The following is a 25,016-nucleotide window of genomic DNA, read 5'->3' on the forward strand; positions in this document are numbered from 1 at the left end:
CGCAGGCTGGGTCCAGGCTACATGGCGACCTGCACACAACGACAGACCAGGTCTACGCAGGCTGGGGCCAGGCTACATGGCGACCTGCACACAACGACAGACCAGGTGTACGCAGGCTGGGGCCAGGCTACATGGCGACCTGCACACAACGACAGACCAGGTCTACGCAGGCTGGGGCCAGGCTACATGGCGACCTGCACACAACGACAGACCAGGTCTACGCAGGCTGGGGCCAGGCTACATGGCGACCTGCACACAGCGACAGACCAGGTCTACGCAGGCTGGGGCCAGGCTACATGGCGACCTGCACACAACGACAGACCAGGTCTACGCAGGCTGGGGCCAGGCTACATGGCGACCTGCACACAACGACAGACCAGGTCTACGCAGGCTGGGGCCAGGCTACATGGCGACCTGCACACAACGACAGACCAGGTCTACGCAGGCTGGGGCCAGGCTACATGGCGACCTGCACACAGCGACAGACCAGGTCTACGCAGGCTGGGGCCAGGCTACATGGCGACCTGCACACAACGACAGACCAGGTCCTGTCCCTCTAGACCACAAACCACGCAGGCTGGGGCCAGGCTACATGGCGACCTGCACACAACGACAGACCAGGTCTATCGTCGTTCTGCTGGGCGAGGACTCAGTATATGGAGCTAAAGAAAACTTGGATTAGTGGATATAATCGGTGCTGTGCGATATGGACAAAATCAATATACTGTATACTGTAGCGTCACAGACACTTATACAATTGACTGGAAGCAATTGTGGTCTGAGGTTATCATTTACATTTTTTCATATAGTCGTCTGTAACGGATAGGAGAAATATTTGGAAAGTGTTTTCCATAGCCTATAGTGGCAGTGTACACATGAAATAGCTATCATGCTGATCGGTGTAGTAGTTTGGAACACGCACGCACACAGGGAATGATATTGTTTGTCATGAAGACGTGTAGATTGCAGGCAGTGTGTGTCCTGTCAGGCGCTGCTGTCAAGAGGAGGTCAGAGCGACAGACTGACAAATGCAGTCGCTATTCAATCTGTGAGCAGAGCTACAATAATATTCTATCTCTCTCTCTCTCTCTCTCCCTCTCTCAACTGATAACCACACACAAACTTATTGTATTAAATTAGGAAATGAAATATAATCAGATAATGAATTAAGCAAACTGTATTTGTGATGTAAATCTCTCTCTCTCTCTCTAACTCTCTCTCAATTCAATTCAATTCAAAGGAGCTTTATTGGCATGAGAAAACGTATGTTTACATTGCCAAAGCAAAAGTGGAACACTTGGTAAACTATAAAAAGATTGTGCATTGTCTGTCAGAGATGGTTATATAGGAAAGTTGACAGCAGTATTTCAATATTTTTGTCACTTAGTATAAAAAACATTTGCGACAAGTAGCAGTAATTTATTCAGATGTGATTGAATAAAGTTAGTTGCTCTGTTTATATAACAGAATGTCTATGTACCGAGGTCACAGTGTAGGCTGTAGGGTATAAACAGTATACACACAATGATTTGTATTTATTTCGTATGGTTTTGTATTCTCTCTCTCTCTCTCTCTCTCTCTCTCTCTCTCTCTCTCTCTCTCTCTCTCTCTCTCTCTCTCTCTCTCTCTCTCTCTCTCTCTCTCTCAGACTATGAGGGTTCTACCACCGACGTGGGGAAGAAGTTCACCAAGTGTGGGACCTGCAAATACGGAGCCGAGTGCGACGAAGACTCCGAAGACGTCTGGTGAGTCGAGTCGTCTTAATCACCGCGTCTCAGCGCCAGGTCCGGGGACCACCAGGGGTCCATATGGAACCTCTTTATGGTTGAGTGGAGTCCCTCAGGGCTCTGTGTATTTTGTTTTCTGTTATGTCTGTTATTGTGGGTTTTCAGCGATAACATCACAATCCGTCTGCCGGGGTTTAATCGGCATGTAACGATTCACTCAACTCATGATACGATAATCACGATTTAAATTGTCACCAGTTTGAATCGATTTGAATCGATTTACCATATATCGTTACATGCCTAATGCCAACATCAATTTGGTTTCAACTGAGCTTCCCGAAAGAAATATCGACAGATAAATTCATTTCATTCCTCCACCGAAATCTCTGTCACCAGACAGAGATTTCAGAGGTATTCGTACCTCCTGTAAGTTAGCTCGTACTGTCTCTTCCAAACTACAGCTGCTTTTCACTTCCCATTGAAAGCACCTTGCCGCCTTGAGGCGTTGTGAGCTTGTAGATCTGCTATTGTTTGGCAAAGAGGTTTGGTGTAGAAGGGAAAAAGAGCACAGTACAGAGTTCAGTACCAAGTGCAAAGGTCAAGTTTACTACGTATTGAGGAGTTAAGTGGTTAAACATCTGAAAATACACAGTAACATGAATCTTCAATGTTTGACTTGAAAAAACATTGAAGGCCCCTGGTATGGATCAGAGCCTTAGATATAGACCAGTGGTGGGCCGTCAGGGCCAGCAAGGCCTTCTCTGCTGGCCCACTTGCCTGATGCAGAAATTTATATTTTATAATAAGTTTTTCTTTTTAACAAATATTATATATTGTATTTATTTAGCTGCCACTGCACTGTTTCTCACTCAGACAGGCTGGATGCTCTGCTTCCATTCTGTGCAGGTACAACAGCCCTTGGATTTTTTTAACCAATGAGATTATTTCCTTGTGTTGTCTCCGGGTAAAATTCTCTACCGGGAGGCCTGCAGAAAATCAAGTTAATCCCTTTGCTGTTAAAATGAATGGGAGCAATATAGAGATTGACAGGTTCCTTAGCCAATCAGATTTTGAGTTTGCCCTGCTTGGCGTTTTCTTTCACGTAACAGAGCCAGCTAGCTGACCTTTGGTGACGTTAACGTCTTGCTTGGATCCCATCGCTGGTGGGAAAGGAGGCTGAAGGAGGAGAAGAAACAGATTTAGTGGTGGATTTACAGTCAAAGCATTTTTCGAGAAGGAAGGACTTCAAGAAAAGCTTGCAGGGTAGACCATTGGTATGAAGGCCTAGTTCATTTCGGCACGGCCCGCCACTGATATAATCATAGACAGAGTTATGCAAACTGCGTTCACTTCATGGGGCCAGTCCAATGGCGGCTCTCCTACATAGACTTCTTTTGAGCATGGGGACAACCAACTGGGCCAAGTCTTGGACCGGAAGTAGGCAGAAATGCATCAGACTGAGGCAACAGCCCAGCTTTAATGATCTTAAATCCCTTTATTTTAGATTGTTTTGTAGTAATAGTACAACATAAACATTAAAGAGACTTTAGTTGTTACTGTACAATACTTTAAACAGTCATGTTGCACACATGCTTAAAATAGCTCTTGTTTGCGCCGCCCTAGTTGAAAACAATGTATTTCCAACTACAGCATGGCTTAGTTCAAGGCTGCATGAACAGCGCTCGAGCGCTCGGTTTCTGCCCCCTCTATATCGTAACTCTTCTATAGCTCTGGTATGGATATAGACATATTAGTATACTAAACTACTCTTTTCCTCAGGTGTATTTCTGCTGTCTGGATGAACCCACCTAACAAAAAGAAAGCATAGTTCAAGAGGAATTAGAAGGTTTTTGTCGAAGCGCTTTTTAATACTCTTAATTTGTTCAATAATGTTTTTAACACAGACACATTTTAAAAGAATAAAAATGGAGTGAGGTGATTTCTTCCGGACAGCAACAAATTATATAACGCAATAGATTGCAGTGCACTAACCACTACTCTTTTCCTCTGGTATATATGTAACATACTAGTTTACTAACCTCTTCACTCTTCCTCAGGTGTATATGTAACATGGCCCATAGCACTTACCCTAACCCCTTAGATAGCATTTCTGTTGGCTTAGATAGCATTTGACACAGACTTATAGCATGTTATGTAGACAGCACTATAATTGTATTGTATATAGTCACAGCACGCCATAGTACATATGTATAGCATAGTAGTAAATATGTATAGTTTATATGTATAGTGTATGTATAGTTTCATTATATAGATATTCCACTGTTACTTTCTTAGCTTACGCATGTTTCATGATAAATGCTTTTATGTGATGTATTCCCATGCTTTTGTTCTTGCTTAAATGTAAGTCGCTCTGGATTAAGAGCGTCTGCTAAATGCCTAAATTGTAAATTGTAACATACTAGTTTACTAACCTCTTTACTCTTCCTCAGGTGTATATGTAACATACTAGTTTACTAACCTCTTTACTGTTCCTCAGGTGTATAGTAAATAGTTTACTAACCTCTTTACTCTTCCTCAGGTGTATAGTAAATAGTTTACTAACCTCTTTACTCTTCCTCAGGTGTATAGTAACTAGTTTACTAACCTCTTTACTCCTCCTCAGGTGTATATGTAACATAGACTGCAGTGGGCACAATGAGAACCCAGTGTGTGCCACCGATGGCAACTCCTACAACAACCCCTGTCTGGTGAGAGAGGCCTCCTGCATGAAGCAGGAGCAGATCGACGTCAAACATCTGGGGAGGTGTCCGGGTAACTATCTTATATTACTTTAATGTAAAACATCTGGGGAGGTGTCCGGGTAACTATCTTATATTACTTTAATGTAAAACATCTGGGGAGGTGTCCGGGTAACTATCTTATATTACTTTAATGTAAAACATCTGGGGAGGTGTCCGGGTAACTATCTTATATTACTTTAATGTAAAACATCTGGGGAGGTGTCCGGGTAACTATCTTCTATTACTTTAATGTAAAGCATCTGGGGAGGTGTCCGGGTAACTATCTTATATTACTTTAATGTAAAACATCTGGGGAGGTGTCCGGGTAACTATCTTATATTACTTTAATGTAAAACATCTGGGGAGGTGTCCGGGTAACTATCTTATATTACTTTAATGTAAAACATCTGGGGAGGTGTCTGGGTAACTATCTTATATTACTTTAATGTAAAACATCTGGGGAGGTGTCCGGGTAACTATCTTATATTACTTTAATGTAAAACATCTGGGGAGGTGTCCGGGTAACTATCTTCTATTACTTTAATGTAAAGCATCTGGGGAGGTGTCCGGGTAACTATCTTCTATTACTTTAATGTAAAGCATCTGGGGAGGTGTCCGGGTAACTATCTTATATTACTTTAATGTAAAGCATCTGGGGAGGTGTCCAGGTAATCTTATATTACTTTAATGTAAAACATCTGGGGAGGTGTCCAGGTAATCTTATATTACTTTAATGTAAAACATCTGGGGAGGTATCCGGGTAACTATCTTCTATTACTTTAATGTGAAACATCTGGGGATGCAAAGCATCTATGTCATTTACATTTTTTGCGTTGGCTATTTAAAAACAAAAAATGGTTTGACCAAAATGAATGTTCTCATAGTGGGATCTGGGGAACCCTTTGCACAAACAGTATCCAGGGGCCTAGCCATGACAAAAGTCCCACCAGGGACCACATGTTGCCCCCCTGCACGAAGATGTAGATGTAGATCCAGGTATCTTCAGGGTTATAAACATCTAGGGATGTGTCCCGGTAACTTTCTTCAGGGCTTTGAGGACGTGCGTGCGTGCGTGTGTGTGTGTGTGTGTGTGTGTGTGTGTGTGTGTGTGTGTGTGTGTGTGTGTGTGTGTGTGTGTGTGTGCGTGCATACTGTAGACTCATGAGTCGTGTGTGTGTGTGTGTGTGTGTGTGTGTGTGTGTGTGTGTGTGTGTGTGTGTGTGTGTGTCCGAGCAATTTAAACCACACAATTAGTCTTGGTTTAACAAGGTGTACATTACCTGCTGTTTGTTGTAATCCAATTATAAATGCAGTTTTCTATTGTAGGGAAAGATACATCACACCCACGGTTTCTGGATTAATTATCCTAATTGGAAATGTGATTAATTAGATCCATTAATAGCACTTAAATGGTTTAAATGATTCGAGTAATTTATGGAGGAAGGAGCTTGTTACATTCACAGCTGATACACCTCTTAATCTGTGAAATTTATTAGGATAAGCGGCTTCAGATGGATAGAACTGATACAAAATATTTAGGTAATCCTGTATCCTGTGTAAGTGCTCTCTCCTAATTGGGTAAAATTGGTATCCTGACCACTGAACACTATAGCAATAAGTACTATCACTGAGCAATATAGAGCTAAAATCACTTACCCTTTAAAATAAATCAACAAATCAAACAATGAGTGTTATAAAGCTCTATATGATAATTCACATATAGTGTGGTTGAAAAAAAAATATATATATATTGGGAGGGGTGATTTCAACACTTGCTTGAATACATTGGCATTTCCATTTTTACTATACTAAGTATTTTTAAAAGTCACTATTTAACTTGTAGTATCTGAATGAATGGGTTTAGGGTGTCCGTCTGAGAAGTACAAGGTCCCAGGTTCGAGCCCCGACACTGCAATCTGCTGTAGTTTTTAACATGAACTGGAAGACAAACTATATGAAATCAGCCATAGGACGGTTTTGTGGCACTTTAAAGAACCTGTGACACTGTCAGTGAAAGAGAATCGGAGGAGTGTGGAGGTGAATTGAGTGGAGTGGCCGTGCGTGTCCCCCAGGCCTGTAAAATTGATTTCATTTTATAGGACACTTTATTGGCTTGGAATGAGTTCTTCTTGCTGTAAATCCAGCAAGGTTCCAGCGCGCCCTGAGAGCTCAAATGAAGTCGGAGATGAGAAGATTTTCCACCTCTGAGTCAATAACACACTGATAGGGACATCAGCTGCTCTCTCTCTCTCTCTCTCTCTCTCTCTCTCTCGTGACCAGGGGTGGAATGTAACTGAACACATTACTCAAGTACTGTACTTGATTATACTTTTGAAGAATTTACTTGTTTTTACATTATACTTCTACTTTGCATTACAGAGGACAAATATTTTTACTTTTTACTCCACTACAGATATTTGACAGCTGTAGTCACTATATATTTTTATTTTGGGTATTCAAAAATAACAGATCAACAAGCTTGTTGATCTGTTATCACATTCATCACATCGTATTGTGAGCTTTTAGAGCAGCTATTTTTCTATTATTATGTTTAAAAAGATAAAAGATGTAATACAAGCCTTGTAGTTGTAACAGAGTATATTTATATCGTGGTATTTCTAATTTGACTCAAGAGTATTTCAACCACTGAATAACACACTGATAGAGACATGACATCTCTCTCTTGATGAAAACCCTCTCCTCTCTGTGATTTTAGAGTTTCACCAGGGGTCAGAGTACAAATCAATAAAGTTCAGCTGGATTGAAACCCACAAGGGCATTATGGGCCGTGAGGAACTAGTGTTTGGAGTTGTAATTTTTTCCGCAAGAGTCACAACCTCTTTGTGTGTTCCAGGAGAAACCCGTTTTGCCGAATGAAAGCCTGTTGGGAACTTCAACCCAGCAGATGAATGCCTGATCTATACTTTGCTGCATGCCAGTGTTGCATGCCAGAAATAGCTAATCTGCAAGCTCACAACATACCGCGTCCTCCTCTGTATCTCAAATCTGATCTTTAGATCATGATGCGATGCATGTCATGAGCCTGTAGAGCGGCTATTCTCGGCTTAAAAAAAGTATTGAATGCAGTACGGCCTCAGGGTCACGTCAAAACATTCCAAGACTCATGTGAGGGGTCATTAGCATGCTAGCCACGCCGCGCTCTGTCTCCACGCTGGCAAAATAGGCCGCCGCAGCCACAAAATGCCATACTTATCACAAGCGACGCAGAGCCTGTCTGACAGAAAAGTGTGTTGATGCGGGACCCTCGCGTCCTCCCCCCCCCCCCCTCGAAGCTACACGGTACGTGCAGTGTGATAAGACCCTCGCCAGGCAGACAACCTGTCCCCTCACCATCAGCCATGCACGCCAGCCAGCAGACGGCAGACTCCCTCCCCCCACCACCACCACCACCTCGCCAGAAAGAAAAACAAACAGATGCCAGCTCAGCAGAGCATCAAGAGGAATCATTTCTCTCCACCCGTCACGGCAGGCCGCTGAAAGCCTAATTATGTATCATTTGACGTATGACCGGAAATAAGCAATTTATCAGAATAGCGTGACGTCGGCTCACTGTGTTGTTGTGTTTGGGTGGCAGCGGAGGACGGGTGAAAGCGAAACGCTGAGTCGGTGTGAGGTTGTTTTTGGGCGACTGAGGGTGTGTATGTGGGGGGGGGGTGAAGAGGGGCGAGTGATGGGAGCGACGGAAGGAGAAGTTGAGCTAGTGTGCAAGATTATGAGGAAGGATACGTTGATCCGGTATTTTTTGGCCAGAAAGGGATAATTTTTCACCGGAGGAAAAATATTCTCTGAGGCAGTTCTCTGGGCAATATCGGTAGAGGGAGAATTGGAGTAACTAAAAAAAAAGAATCCTGGTGGAAACAAAATCCCTTTTTGGCCACAAAGTACCGTTTATACGTGTGGTGGCTCAGAGTGCGTCCACTAAGGAAAGTAGGCTTTCTAATGACACAACCCGCCTTTGTTTTGGTGAGTAGCAAAAATGTTCATTTTATTTACGCTATAGAGTAGAGGTCTGAGTTCCATGTGAGAGTTAAAAGCGAAAGTAGCATAGCCAATGCAGGGCAGAATCATAGAAGCATTGGCTATGGACCAGAGCTAGGAGGATGTGAGCCCTGTGTGTACTGCCCAATGCAGGAGCTAACTATTTCCAACACCTTGGTGACTTCGGTTCCAACAGCCAAGAACCTCGATCCTGTAGGTTTACATTCGAATGATTAGACCATTCCTCACCCATGAGTCAGCCCAGCTCCTTATCCAGTCCTCAGTCATATCAAAACTCTCCTTACAGGCCTACCGGAATGTGCACTTAAGCCTCTAAAAAACAGTTTAAGTCCACACTAATTATCCATAATGTATAAATGATGGATAAGGGGTCAGGACAACAAGGCCTTTTCGTGGAGGGGTCAGAATAAAATTTGGACTTAAACTGTTATTCGTCTGTAGTACTGCTGCTGCAGCACGCTTGGTCTTCAAACAGCCAAAATTTGCACATGAATACAAAACTCTGATGTTGGCAAGGCAACCAAAGGTTCATATCTTCAAAGTCTGATCGGTCCCAGACTCTTTTCCCTTCTCTCTCCAAAACTATGGAATGAACTTCCCCTTGCAATCAGAACTGCAGTCCCAATCTGCGGCCGTAGTCTGAAAAACCACCTCTTCAGACTCCATCTTAGCCCGTAGCACTTGCCGTAGCCTTGATGACTTTACAGGTGTATGCAAAGGCTCAACTTAATTTAGATACTGTAGTGTATAGTGTATATACTCTAGTTACATTGTACAGATATTCTACTCTTCCTTATTATTCTTGATGACAATTTTGTATGTATTTAATGTATTACCATGTGTTGTTGTTCTTGCTTACTGTAAATCGGATCAATCTGGATCAAGACCATCTGCTAAATGCCTATACCTGATGCTTTAGAGCAGTGGTTAGACCCTCTTTCATATCAAGGTCCATTATTTATTCAGCAATTGAGCCACGGACCACCATTTTATGAGATTTAGCCTCTCAGACCCAAGACTTGTTGTTGGATGAGATTCTGTCCACAATCCCATGGCATATTGATGTGGTGATCAAATTAACAATTCTTCATTCTCTAATTGTGTGGACTTCCTATAAGTAATGCAGATGTTTGACAATGATTAAATTCTTGAGTTTCATTTTATGCTCTAAACTGAGTTTAAGATTTAAGGGTCCATTTGGTTTCCAACTCTCCATCAATTAGAGCTGGGGACCACCTGGAACCTGCTTTAGGGACTTTGGCGGGACTAGGCAGAACATTCTACACACTGCAGCTTCTCTCTCTCTCTCTCTCTCTCTCTCTCTCTCTCTCTCTCTCTCTCTCTCTCTCTCTCTCTCTCTCTCTCTCTCTCTCCCCTCCTCTCTCATGGCTAATGTTTTGTCAGTTGTTAAGGAAGGTGATGTTGCCGTGGGCGACAGTGTGCATGTGACTGGCTCGGTGGCATTGTGTGTGTGGGGGGGGGGCTTCTCATGGCTGTGGTAACTGCAGGGACCCTGCGGTGACGAGCACTTGCCCTTTGTTCTCTTCTCTCCCTCCTTTTCATCGTCTTCAAAGACTACCTGCTTCTTTTTTCTTCTTCTTCTTTAAAAGGGTCTGTGTGTTTGCGTGTGCCGGGACGTCGCTGACGATTCGGTGGCCCTACTCGCATATTATTTGTGCTGCCCCCCCTCCTGACGACAGCGCTGCATTATCGGCTACTTTCTTCGTTTGTGAGGACGCACACATGGGTGTGCTTTATTACGCACCGGAGCCACAGAGAAGATTCTTATTATGAGGTTCGGCTTGGGACTTTTTGGCACATTTTGTTTGGCCCTAGGCGTGTTGCCCTACTCGCAGTGCCTATTGCGCGTATACGTACTGTAGTGACAGCGCTGTGCGTGTACGTGCACTATGCTTTTGAGGGTCAAATGTCCCCAAAGGTATATAGTTGGAACTAGGGGTGCAGCGATGAATCAATTATTGAACTAGTTGCCAACTAATTTAGTAATCGAATCGGCAACTAATCGCAGGTGTTTTTTCAACTAATTTCTGAGAGTTGCACATGCATGATACAGTAGCGACCGTGAAGCAAAATGTAGCACATCAGAACCACATTGCGTCCTAAAACATCTAAGGTCCCAGGGCACATCAGAACCACATTGCGTCCTAAAACATCTAAAGTCCCAGGGCACATCAGAACCACATTGCGTCCTAAAACATCTAAAGTCCATTTTAGGGCATTTTACCTTCAACGCTGCAAAGAATTAAGGATTACCGGTACCTGCAATGTTTGCTAAAGAGATAAAGTTTCTGCTGCGTATACATTAAAATCAATGCAACTAGTCTGCAAAAAATAGGTCTTGAATGTTTAACACTGCTTGAATGTTTATTTATTTAATGACATATTTGAGTTTAAAAGAGTACTGACAAATATGTAGGCTATTTTTGAAGCCTCCCATCCAAACAGATGGATGGGAGGTGTGAGAAATATCATGCACGAAGGTAGGCGTGCATGTGAGTGTGGACACTATAGGGCATTAACATAAAAATGGATTATTCGACTAGTCGACTAGCAAAACGGTAGTCGACACTGTAAATCAAAAATCAAGTAATCGTTAATGTTATTTTTAATAATTTCTATCTTTTTTTTTTTGCTTTTCTACAGCAGGCATGCAGCTGTGAGCTCGGTTGTCTTGTTGGTAGTTCGCCAACTTCAGTACTAATCCATTCCTGGCTGATTGTTTTCATATCATATACAAGCCTACTGTACGTGGGTTTTGCCGTCACCCTCACTGGTGTAGGTGGGCGGCGGATCGGCGGTGGCACTAGCAGCATTCAAGACAGATTTTCTTTGGGAAAAGCATATGCGATATGCCTCATAGGGCTGTATTTTGCGTGTCTTAAGTACCAGGTCTTATTCCCTAACTTGAGTAAACTAAAGACCTGGAGGCGTGGTCAATGCTCTTTGGCCACTCGGAATAGCCAAATGGCATTGATCACGCCTCCAGGTCTTTAGTTTACTCAAGTTAGGGAATAAGACCTGGTACTTAAGACACGCAAAATACAGCCCATAGGCTCATACTCTCAATGGGGACAACTACGGTGTCTAAATACGTTTACTATTGGTGAGTTTATTACTGTAGTTTGTTCAACAAGTTAGATTGGAGACGTGTCGTCGTCCGGTACAGTAAAGTATAGCAGGAGTTCCTCCTCACTCTGACCAATATTATCCAGTTTGGTGACAGTCAAACTACAGTAGCTCTTGCCGTGATTTCATGTTTCTTCATGCTTATCCAACAAAAGTGCAGGCGTGCCGCGTGCGGCATTATTAAAAACAAACAGCTATGCCGCACGATCATAGTTATAATAGTCGCGATGGAGTTAAGTAGTTGATCATCTTCATAGCCTGGCAGCCTGCTAGCTAGCAAACCTAGTATGTAATCATAACCTCCTCCTAGCTTGTAGCTCCTTCTAAAAACCAAAGGAACTGTGGTTGTAACTTGTTGTTGAACATTTAGGGTTGTATGAAAAACATCGCATCGTTCATTCCTCCTCCCCGCTCCAGTCTCCACTCTCCAACTACATTGTGAACAACGTAACATGCTATGCTGCTCCGTAGAAAAATTCTTGCGCATCAAAAATAGCAGATCTAGGAGTCACGTGATGCAGCATAGCTAGACAGACGTGAGGTTCCGGAGCTCCTGAACTTTTCCTGATTTAACTCATCTTTTGGAATGATAAATACAAACTGAGTGCTGATTTTTCTATCTAAAGGCACTGTTATGCAAACGAGATCTATTTCAACCAGAATAAGACAGAATAACGACGACATGGACCAACTTTTCTCTCCGGGGGGAACTACCCATCTGTTTGTTGCTCCAGCTGCTAGCGTTAGCGACGATGCTAACGGTGATACTGTTTTGGATGATACTTCATGTGGATCAGCTGAGACTGGAGCAGATTCACTCATACTTCGGGAGATTAGACGAGGTAATAAGATCCTATCTGACAAACTGGATGCTAAAACTGAAGAAATAAATAGCTCCATTTCTGGACTGAAGGGTTTAATCGATGGGGTGAGCACACGCATCAACGAGGCGGAGGAACGCATCAGCACAGCCGAGGACAAACTTGTGGTGGTGGACACGGTCGTGGTGAAGCTGCGTGATGAATGTGACTTTTTACTTGACAAGATTGATGAGCTGGAGAATTACAGCCGACGTAACAACATTCGCGTTACAGGCTTAGCAGAGAGCAGCGAAGGTTCTGATCCAATACGTTTCTTTGCCCAATGTATTCCATCCATTTTAGGTAGGGAACATTTTGATGAACCATTGATATTTGAACGCATACACCGGACCGGAGGTCCACGACCGGACCCAAAGTCAAAACAGTACCCGAGAACGGTGCTCATTCGCCTGCTCAAATTCCAAGACCGAGACAAGATTCTACGCCTCGCCACTAAGCTGTCAATGGAGAAAGGTCCCATTACTTTCAATGGGATGCACCTGTCGTTCTTTCCAGATGTGACTGCCAAGCTTCTGAAACGCAAAAAGGAGTATAGCCAGGTGAAAAAGGACTTGAAACAGAGAAACCTCCGTTATTCTCTCCTGCATCCCGCTACGCTCAGGGTCGACATGCCAGATGGGAGGAAGAGATTCTTCAAAACGCCGGAAGAAGTGGCTGCTTTTCTCAAGGGTCTCCCAGGAGAAGGCAGCGCTAACGGGACCGGGTAAAACGTGTGCTGATCTCCGCATCTACCTTTACAATATGCTCTAATCCGGTATGGAGGTACTATTATTCCATATTTTTTTCTGGTATTTTTTCTGTTTTATTGGAAGTTTGGACATCAAAAGGACATAAAATAGATTGGATTCTGTAGTTTTCCATGGTCACAATTGACATTGGTTTTATTTTACTTTATTATTTATTTTATATGCATAACAGTTTCAGATTGGAATTATTGTGACCTTATCCTATATAGTTTTTATTTGTATTTTTAGTAGCTGTACTTTTATTTAAATTTTGTTTTGTATTAACATTAATCAGCATTATTTTGGTAAGAAAGTGCTTTTTTTGGGTTAATTCCGTTCCGACTATATTCTAAAATTGCAACTTGTGTAGATCTATATCTATGATATAGCTTATTTTTATATATATATTTTTCGTTTAATCGGTCAAGTTTATTGTGACCGTATTCTTAGTTACCCACATGGGCACTCAAGGTATTTCTTTTTTTCTTTAAAGATTGAGTGAATTACTGTAGATATTATTTAAGGCTTTAGACCTGATAGTGTGTGTAGTTAGTCAGGCATGTATATGGTTGACAAGTGCGAGACACATGGCCCCTTTTGGGTCTGGGTTGGTGCCATAGGTTTGGGGAAGATGGTACCGGGGGGGTGGGGTACATGTTTGTTTTTTCTGTTGTGTTGTTTTTCTGTCTGTAGAAGAGACGTACATTTATCTAGATATTTGGTTTCTGGAGTTTTTGAGCTGGTCTGGTTAGTTACAAAATGTATCTTTCATAGGACAAATGACTAATGTGGTAAAGTTTATAAGTTATAATGTGAATGGTTTAAATGGGCCCGTAAAAAGAAAAAGAGTGCTTACATATTTAAAAAAGCTTAATACTGATATCGCTTTTTTACAAGAAACTCACCTTATAGCAAGTGAACACAATAAACTAAAGAGGGACTGGGTAGGGCAGGTGGTTGCATCATCATTTAATTCTAAAGCTAGAGGGGTAGCTATTTTGGTTAAAAAAACTATTCCCTTGACGATCAAGGAGACTGTTTGTGATCCATTGGGCCGATATGTGATTATCCACTGTGAAATGTATTCAGAACCTTGGACATTTTTGAATGTCTATGCCCCTAATTATGATGATGAACCTTTTATTCAAAGTGTATTTCTTCAGGTGTCGAGGGCGCAGGGAAATATTCTGACAGGAGGAGATCATAATTTTTGTTTATGTCCAATCTTAGACCGTTCATCAACCAATGTAGTCACAAGAACAAAGGCGGCAAACTCTACTTTGGCGTTTATGAAAGATTTGAATTTAACAGATATCTGGAGACATATGCACCCGCAGGATAGAGATTACAGTTTTCACTCTGCCCGTCATGGCTCCCATACTAGGATCGATTTTTTCCTGTTATCTACTCAGCTAGCACATAGAGCATTGGAATCTGAATATTTGCCTAGGTTACTCTCAGATCATTCACCACTGACCCTTTCTATATTAATACCTGAAAAGATACGACATTCATATAGGTGGCGTTTAAATTCATCCCTTCTTAAAAGAGAAGATTTTCAAACATTTGTAAGAGATCAGATTAAGTCTTTTTGCGAAACTAACTGTCCATCCTCACCCAATAGTTTTGTGCTCTGGGATACATTAAAGGCTTACCTACGGGGACAAATAATCTCCTTCACAAAAGCTCTTACTAAAAAATATACGGTGGAAATGGAGGATCTTGAGAAAGAAATCTTGACTCTACAAAAAGAGTTTCAACGCTCTGGTTGTAGAGAAGTGCATCGTTCACTGGTTAATAAAAAATTAAAATATAATACAATGGGTACTTATAAAGCTGAAAAAGCTATTCTTAGAACTAAACAGAGATATTATGAGCTAGGGGATAAGGCACACAAGGTCTTAGCATGGCAATTGAAAAAAGAGGAAAGCGCAAGGACTATTAATTCTATTCGAACTAACGCTGGCTTGACCACATGTGACCCAAAAGAAATTAATAATACCTTTAAGCAGTTCTATTCTGAATTATATTCATCAGAAGCTCCAGAGGATTTAACTAAAATTGATATATTCTTGTCTACTATTGAATTACCCAAATTAAATCAAGAAGATCAGGATGATCTTGAACGGCCATTCACTGCAGCAGAAATTGGGCGAACAATATCGTCTATGCAGTCTAACAAATCACCAGGAGAAGATGGTTTCCCTGCTGAATTCTATAAGGAATTTAGAGACTTGTTAATTCCTCTTTTTATAGATGTACTCAAAATGGCATCTGAAACCAAGACTCTTCCCGATTCCTTTTCTACTGCTATTATAACTGTCATTCATAAAAAAAACAGAGACCCTTTAAAACCAGCATCATATAGGCCGATTTCATTATTAAATTCAGATTATAAATTGATTTCTAAGATCCTAGCCAATAGATTAGCGCAGTACCTCCCTAAATTAATCAGCCAGGATCAAGGGGGTTTTGTCGTGAATCGATCATCCAGTAATAATCTCCGCAGATTATTCAACATTATTCAACTGGCCAAAACTAGACCAGAGGAGAGTATTGTGGTGGCCCTGGATGCGTCGCATGCCTTTGATAGATTAGAATGGCCCTATATGTATAAGGTTCTGGAAAAATTTGGCTTTGGCCCCTCCTTTATTGATTGGGTTAAAACGTTATATCACAGCCCCAAGGCCAGAATTACTACTAATGGTCAAATATCAGCCAGTTTCCCTTTGAGTAGGTCGAGTAGGCAGGGCTGTCCGCTATCCCCTGGCCTCTTCGTCGCGGCCATCGAGCCTTTGGCGGAGGCCGTGAGACAAAATACAGATATAAAGGGATTCCAGGTGGGGCAATTAACTCATAAAATAAATCTTTTTGCCGATGATGTATGCCTGACCTTAACAGACCCAGCAAAATCCCTTCCTAAATTGCAAAGCCTGATTGAGGATTATGGCGTTATTTCAGGTTATAAACTTAATTTTGATAAATGTGAAATACTCCCTCTTACTAATTCTGATTACACAATCCATCAACAAATAACCCCTTTTAAATGGTCCCCAAACGGCTTTAAATATCTGGGCATATTGGTAGACAGGGATGTGAAGAATCTCTTTAAACTTAATTATACTGTGCTACTTAATAAAATAGAAGAGGATTTGAATAGATGGACACATCTACCTATCACTTTGATTGGCAGAATTAACTGCATTAAAATGAATGTTTTGCCCAGGCTGATGTATCTTTTTCAATCCCTGCCAATCCCAGTACCTCAAGGTTTCTTTAAATCCTTGAATAAGAAGGTTAGAGATTTTCTGTGGAACAATAAAAACCCACGGGTGTCTATGGAAAAACTTACATGGGATTATTGTGAGGGGGGTCTTAAATTGCCCAATTTCAAAATATATTACTTGTCATCTCAAATGAGATTTGTTTCCTCTCTTTTTAAGGGTAATGATGCCCCCTCCTGGGTTCAAATTGAAATGCATGCTTTAAAAAACACATTAGCGAGTGAATTTATATATAAATGGAACCCTAAAACCATTGTTGCCAAGTCCAAAAATTATTTCTCAATTCATTCAATTAAAACTTGGCATGAGGTTCGTAAGATTCTTAAGTACAAAACGGATTTATCTCCTAAAACACCATTAAAGAAAAATGGGCTTCTACCCATGTTTGTAGACAATAGAATCCTGGAGAACTGGCATGTCAAAGGGGTTAAACTCTTGGAACATTGTTATAAAGATAGACATCTCATGTCTTTTGAACAACTGAAGGGGACATATGACTTGTTAAACAGGGATTTTTTCTGTTTTTTACAACTAAGGGATTACCTTAGAAGGATGTTAGGGCCAGAAATGACTTTACCTGTGTTTAGTGATGTGGAGAATTTATTACATAATGATCAAGGTTCATACGGATTCATTTCTATTATGTACTCTCTATTGCGTGGCCAATGCCCAAGGGAGGGCATACACAAATCTAGAGAAAGGTGGGAGTCAGATTTAAATATTATTATTGATGAAGATCTATGGTCTGATTTGTGTCGTGACAGCCTCTCTGCTACTGTCAATTCTAGGTATAGACTGTCTCATTATAATTTTCTCCACCAACTTTATTATACACCTCAAAAGTTACATAGATACAAACCTGAGATCTCAGATTTATGTTTTAGGTGCGGTACGGAAGAAGGCTCATTTTTGCACTGTACATGGCAATGTATAAAAGTGAAAACATTCTGGCATGATATTTGTGATACACTGGCTAAAATTATAGATGCTCCCTTCCCGTTGGATCCTGAACTTTGCCTTTTAGGAAACTTCAGTGCAATCAGTGCAAATTTAGGTAGACACAAAATAAATTTTATAGAGGTGGCACTCGGGGTTGCTAGAAAATGTATTGCAATAACGTGGAAGTCTGACTCCCCCCCACCTATCGCAAGATGGTTCTCAGAATTGAACAGTTGTGTCCCTCTTGAGAAGATTACATATACTTTGAGAAGTTCAAGGGGTTTTGAGAAATTTTTGAAGATTTGGCAGCCCTATTTGAATTACATGGAGACTTTGTCCTTACCTGTATCAGTATTGTTATAGCTATCTCAGTCTGGATCGACTGCTACCGGAAACAAATTTCTAGTGTATAGTAGATTTGTCTCTTGTTTTGTTTTGTTTAGTTTAGTTTTTTGTTTGTTTTTCACGTTTTTTGTATAATATTATTATTGTTATTATGCTTTAACTGTGTTGTATTCTATGTATGTGGGTTTGTATGTGGGGAGGGGGGAGGGCTGTGGACGGGTGTTCTGTGTATTTTGTGAAAAATTGAAAATAAAAAACAGAATATTAAAAAAAATAAAAAATAGCAGATCTACAAGCTCACAACGCGTCCATCCGTGAGTCATTGTGGACTTGCAACTTTGACTTGAAACAGCTGAGCTAATTTTGGCCAATCAGAGCGGCATTCAGCATAATCTACTAAGAGTGGCGATACTCGCGTTGACTCCCACTGTAATAATGGAATGCGGAAGTGCTCATTCTATCTCAATGGGATAGTTCCAATGTTTGGAACTATAGCCCATAGGTACCCGCTTTGTGGCGAGATCAAAGTGTGTCGCCACTCTCTTACTATTCCACTCGGCCTGCATTCACCGGCTCTGTTTTGCAGTTAATCCTTCACTCGCTGGCTGTTTCAGAACACGATGTTTTAATGCTTGATTGGATGGAAAAAATATCATATTTTACCATCGACTACTCTCTCTCTCTCTCTGTTCCATCAGATGATAGGTAGAGACAGACACAGAGCTGTGTAGTTGTAACGTTCAAAGCAAACAGGAGACAGCCAGGCTCTGTCAATATTCCCTCTACAATGATGCTACTATTAAAAATAGATAAGCGTGCATGTGTGTATATGTGACTGTGTGTGCGTGCGTGTGTTTGTGCGCACGTTGTGTTTGAGCGAGCGTGCCTACGGTATTACTGTTTCTCGCACCTCCCATCCATCTGTTTAGCATTCTACACAGCGTTCTGTGTCCTGCGGAGCTACCACACACACGCCTTCTGTTCGCTCAACTTCACTGTCAACGACTGTACAGATACACACGCAAACGTATGCAGATATTAATAGTGTCTCTCTCTGTCTCTGACCTCCCTCTGCCTGCCTGCCTCCATCCATCACCCTCTCCTATCTCCTCCTCCCTGACAGATGTCACACAGCTGCTAAACATCCTTCAACATCTGCAGGGAATACAAACATGCACGCTGCCTCTCACATCATCCTCTCCTCTCTTCTACTCCGACAGACAGAGGCAGGCGGACAGACAGACAGACAGACATTTTTAAACAATGCGTTGTTTACTGTTTTTCTATTGCCTTCAGCATTCATAACTCATTTAATGTAAAAAACAATGACGGGTTCAAATGAAGGCATTTATACACCCACGCACTCACCCATGTGTGCGTGCACACGCGTGCGCACACACACACACACACACACAGTTTCTCAAATACAGTATGAGGTGTTGCCAAAACATGTTTCCCTTTTGTTTATCCATAACTGTGTGTGTGTGTGTGTGTGTGTGTGTGTGTGTGTGTGTGTGTGTGTGTGTGTGTGTGTGTGTGTGTGTGTGTGTGTGTGTGTGTGTGTGTGTGTGTGTGTGTGTGTGTGTGTGTGTGTGTGTGTGTGTGTGTGTGTGTGTGTGTTTCCTCAGCAGACAGAGAGAAAGCTGGGAAGAAAGATGACAGCAGTCCGTTCAAACCTGATGTTTTAGGTAAGACATCAGCGATGTGTCACCAACATGGGTTTGATTCCGTCTTAGTGTTCAGGACCTTTGACACAGAGCACTAACTGTAACTACAGTATGTTAGAGTCCACAATGATCTGTAAACACTGGCACCAAACATGCACAGCAGACTAAAACTATGAAGACATTTCACTGACAAAAACTACAACATAAAAACTAAAACTAAGCTATGATGACAAAAAAATAAGGCTAAATACTGTAGTGTACACACTGGACAATTTTGTCAACAAATACAAACCAGATTATTTTGGTTGCACTCTGAAAATAGCAGATCTACAATCTCACAACGCGTGGTGAGCATAACAAAACATTCCGAGGCAGAGGAAGACTTACCACGTCCAGTTATGCACAGAATCTACTCTATACTGTAGGAGCAGACCAGACTCGTATACCCCCAATCACATTCATTAATATCTAATCATAAATGGTAAATGGTGCATTTATATAGCGCCTTTATCCAAGGCACTTTACAGAGATTGTGCAGTGCATTCACCCATTCACACACCATTGCTGCACAGTCTTGCTCAAGGACACTTCGACACTAACTCTGGGTCACTGCGAGAGGCCTATAAGACAGTGTGGAACGTCTTGATACGCTGTGATGTAATAACCTCACACTGAGGCAGAATAAAATAACTCCTTCTACTTTATGAAGTCTTATGGATCCCGGTTCAGTCCCTGCCTCGGTATCAGCTGTATCTCTCTGGGGACACGGCTTCTCCGAATGGCCTCCCTCTGTCTCTCCTCGTTCACGTCTCCATTTCAAATCTCAGAGGTTAGGAGTTTTTCTGGTCCCCACTGATGTCTGCAGGGGCTTAGACGAAGATTAGACCACTGTTTCCCTAACAGTGGTTCGGGACCCATTTTTATGGGTCACGTGAAAATAGACTATCCCTTTTTTGATCGGCGCTCCAATGCATGGCTTTTGAAGATTACATCATATGGCAGCCAAGTCTATGATATTTTTAATGTTTGTTTAGAGCACTTATGTTGTAAATCGTTTGCAGGCCAAGTCTATGGACTTGGCTGGCAGAATATTACAATGTTTGTTTAGAGCACTTTATATGACGTAAATCGTTTGATTGTTGTTCATGATAATGATAAAGTAATGTGGCCGACAGTGGGCTCACTTCACAAGAGTGTGATTCTATTGCATGTAGTATGAAATAAACAAACGTAAAAAAAGGCATCAAGTTTGTCTTTTGGGTCTCAAGCTAAAACGTGGTTGAGAAATGTGACATCAAGCTTAGCCCTAGAGAAAAGAAGTAGCCTATGTATTTAGGAAGGCACCTTCTGAATGCTCTTAAGATATGGGAGAGGTTTTCCGATGCCTTGTGATCTTGTAGATCTGCTATTTTCAGTATGCAACCAAATGTAAAATCTGCCATTACGACGCCATCAGGGCCTGCCGAAAACATTTTTGTCAACTAAATCAACTGTAGATTTATTCGACTAAAATCACATGATATCTAGTCGACTAAAACTGCAGTCAAACTAAAACATTTCAGATGACTAAAATATGACTAAAACCCAATGGAATTTTATTCAAAAACTATGACTAAAACTGCATCAAAATGTGCTGTCGAAATCAACACTTGCATGCCTTAACTCTCTCTCTCTCTCTCTCTCTCTCTCTCTCTCTCTCTCTCTCTCTCTCTCTCTCTCTCTCTCTCTCTCTCTCTCTCTGCGGTGTTCAGAAACCAAAGGCTTGGACCACGGTGATGGCTTCTACGCCGGTATCCCCGGACTGCCTTGCTCTGACAGCTATGCCGGCTTCTGCGCGCACGGGAAGTGTGAGATCAGGCACAACATAGCTACCTGCAGGTACGCACATATCCGTCCGTGCACATGTACAGTAGACACAGACACGCACGCACACACGCACGCACTAATACTGTCCTGTACTCCTGGTAGGTGTGACGCAGGTTATAAGGGTCCGCACTGCGAGGAGCCCCAGGACTTCAACATTCTCTATGTCGTCCCTAGTGGACAGAAGCTGCATTACGTCCTCATCGCAGCCATCATCGGAGCCGTGCAGATCGCCATCATCGTTGCCGTGGTGATGTGCATCACAAGGTAAGGGTGACAGAGCTTACTGATGGATGGAGTATAACAATGGACCACAATGGAAACAAGGCCCACACGTGATCCTTTTAGCATAAATCTGTGACTGCACTACATGAATGAGTAGTAGTAGCAGAGCTACCAACCTGCACACATTTTGTGTACCAACCACGCAATTCTAGGTGTCTATACGCCTAGAATTGCATGGTTGGTACACAAAATGTGTGCAGGTTGGTAGCTCTGTAGTAGTAATAGTATTCAATCAATCAATGTAATGAGGTGCAGGGTTATTACAATCCAAACTAACAAAATAAACATAATTGGAAAAAAATTAAATAGAAGAAGACAATAACTAATTGAAACTGTACTATTTGTATTTACAAAACTAAATAAAACGACAACAAAATAGTGGAATTGTCCCGTCTTGAAATCTTGAAAAATTGCTGTAGCTCCTTATTTTCATACTGACTAATGCCAGCCAGCGTCCCTATTCTGAGGGGCAGAATACATTGTGATGCATTCTAAGAGTGTTTCTTGTTACTTAGGCTTGTTTTTGTTTTACGTTTTTTCCTTTAGATAGCTTTTATTTAGGCCTAGATGGCATGCTATTTAAACAGTATGCTGGGTTCATTGTTAACCTGGTATCCTATAGTTTCAATGTACAGTAGTTTACTGAGGCACTACACTGTCTCTCTCATTTTATGTATGTGATCACTCTCTGGATATAAGAGCGTCTGTTGTAAAGTTGCAGATTGGATATTGTTGAATGACAAGGAATAGTGTGTAAGTGGTTTGATTCTACATATTGAAGATAGTATGAGGGAACAGAGACTTGTGATTGGCCCAAAGCCATACCGAATATGTGTGAATGGACTTGGTTCCTGCAGAGGTGACTCTGGCATTATCACACAGGCAGCGGGCCAGCCTCATTCAATGTAATAAAATGTATATATTGATTTTACCTTTTCATTATACAAGTCATTGTTGGCCCAGTGCTGGTAAAACGGCCCACTGTGTTAATGCAGTGGTTCTTAAATGGGGCCATGTGCACGCCCTTGGGGCACGCAGAGGTACTGCAGGGGGTACGTGAGCAATATAAAATGGATGATTGTGTACAATATTGATGTCATTGATGTTTTTTGAAAATAAAGTCAACTAAGTATAGGGTTTTAGTGGTGCATTACCTGCCTCTTTAAATAAAGATGTAATTATTGCGACCCAGGTCGCATTTACTATGAAATCGTGCATTTCCGTCAGGCAGTCAGTGTATCTTTCAAAATCCCCATACATGGGGAATGCTCCCCTATATGGTGCCCAGGTCTTGTGACATCACGTGACATCAGGGATGGAGTTCAGTTCAGTAGTGGTTCAGAGGACCACGTCGTGCTCAGGCCCGTTCCCCTCGGCCTGCTGCAGCATCTGCGGGAGCAGGTTCCACTGCACGTCAGCTGAACTCCAAGTGAGAAATAAATGCGGTAATGCAGTAATCCTGGTCTCTAAACTGCCTCCCCCTGGCCAGCCGGGGCGCCTGATGGAGGGGAAAGGAACTGGTTGGAATAATGTGTTTCTTCCACAGCTACATCCAACCAGGGAAACTCCCCCCTGTCAGGTGCAAAGGAGCAACTTGGACATTCAGGCATGAAGGAAGCATGAGTTCAAGTCCGTTGCTCTCCCCAGGTTGGCGGAGGGTGTGTAGAGCCCAGGATCACATTAGATGATTGACACATGGGTGAAAAATGGGTTACAAAATCGTGGGATGAAAAAAAAAAAAAATGCGGGAGGCCCTTGGCGTCCATCATGTCCAGTAGCTCAGAGCGTTGTGCACGTTTCCAAGCGGCTGTGCCGCGCAGATGGGAGCCGAAGTGGAACAAGCGCTTACAGGTGGCCGTGTCACCGGACTGCAGGAGGTTGTGGAGCTCCTCCAGTGTCATGTTGGCCTGCCCTTTGCATGGTTGACAAAGACCTTTCTGGTCAGTTCCACATGTTGATCCTTCCCCATTCATCCTTCTGCTTCGATGTCTCCCTTTGACTTATAGCTGTCCATTCAAACTCTAGACGGGCCTGCCCCAAAGTTATTAGTGCATTAGAGTTCTCAACTGGACCACCTGTCCATTCAAAGAGGTCGCTTCTCGCCCTCAGGTGTCTTACTGGTAATAATAATAACAATAACAATGACAAGTCTATGATGCTATCTATGAAAAGGTTAGCTTATACCGTGAGTACATGGTGTCATTCTAGGACTTCTGTCCTAGAAAGATTTTTAGTGCAGTAAAACTGTAAGCTAAAGTCAATTGACAACAGGAAAATATATTCTCTCTCTCTTTCTCTCTCTCTCTCTCTCTCTCTCTCTCTCTCTCTCATTCTCTCGCTCTCAATGCTATCACTTTCAGGAAATGCCCGAAAAACAACCGGGGCCGTCGGCAAAAACAGAACCTGGGACACTTTTCGTCGGACACTAACTCCAGGATGGTATAGCCTTGTGCATTTTTTTTAAACAGCTCCTTTTTCTTACGGCGCGGGTGGGCGGGGGAAACCATTTTTTTAACATGAGATGTATTGTATCCTCTTTTCTTTCCCATGGGAGTAAATTGAAAACAAACAGAAGAAGGAGGAGACGTTCATTCATTTCAGGGGCCTTATATCTTTTTCCTTTTTCGAGGCAAGCCTTGACTTTCACAAACCTTTTTGACATTTTCTTTTTTTGGAAGCCACTTTACAGGACTGAGTTACATGAAACTGACTCAAGAAAAAAAAACTCTTTGTCACTTTGCCATCGTACCGTAGTTATTTTCTGATGTGGGGCTGGGCGATATATCCATCAATATGGTGATATGATTAGTGTGGTGATATATCCATATCATATCAATATGGTGATATGATTAGTGTGGTGATATATCCATATCATATCAATATGGTGATATGATTAGTGTGGTGATATATCATATATCCATATCATATCAATATGGTGATATGATTAGTGTGGTGATAAAGCCATATCATATCAATATGGTGATATGATTAGTGTGGTGATATATCATATATCCATATCATATCAATATGGTGATATGATTAGTGTGGTGATATATCATATATCCATATCATATCATATCAATATGGTGATATCAGTAGTATGGCTGCCAAGGATACAAATTTAAGTTGACGATTAATTGTCACACAAATAAGTGTGATTAACGATTTAATTGTGTTTTGTTTTTTTGCATTGAACATTGGAACATTACAATATGTATTTATGTGGAAATATGTTTGAAAAGGACATTTTTCAACATGGAAACGATTGACAATTATGCAAAAATAATTGTGATTATCTCATATGATTGCGGTTAGGCAATGATGTAATAATTGTGACAGGCCTAATCATATCAATACCAGGATATGATTAGGGTTGGGATCCATGAGGGTTT

The 25,016-nt window shown here is 41.8% G+C and overlaps 1 protein-coding gene across 2 annotated transcripts in view; it reads left to right on the top strand.

Moving 5' to 3' along the window:
* Positions 1-24,675, top strand: part of tmeff1a (transmembrane protein with EGF-like and two follistatin-like domains 1a) — a 97,003-nt gene extending 72,328 nt beyond the window's left edge. Inside the window, exons 5-10 of one of the 2 annotated variants that reach the window (XM_083782352.1) lie at positions 1,649-1,745; positions 4,351-4,499; positions 19,438-19,497; positions 21,228-21,354; positions 21,445-21,606; positions 23,985-24,675. In XM_083782352.1, coding sequence (XP_083638478.1) covers positions 1,649-1,745; positions 4,351-4,499; positions 19,438-19,497; positions 21,228-21,354; positions 21,445-21,606; positions 23,985-24,069 — 680 coding nt within the window. In that variant the 3' untranslated portion in view covers positions 24,070-24,675. The remainder of the gene's footprint in view (positions 1-1,648; positions 1,746-4,350; positions 4,500-19,437; positions 19,498-21,227; positions 21,355-21,444; positions 21,607-23,984) is intronic. The other variant, XM_083782353.1, reaches the window with a different exon arrangement.
* Positions 24,676-25,016: the final 341 nt, after the last annotated feature.

Source organism: Protomyctophum parallelum (genome assembly GCF_964188405.1).
Source record: "Protomyctophum parallelum genome assembly, chromosome: 14".
Taxonomy (NCBI): Eukaryota; Metazoa; Chordata; class Actinopteri; order Myctophiformes; family Myctophidae; genus Protomyctophum; species Protomyctophum parallelum.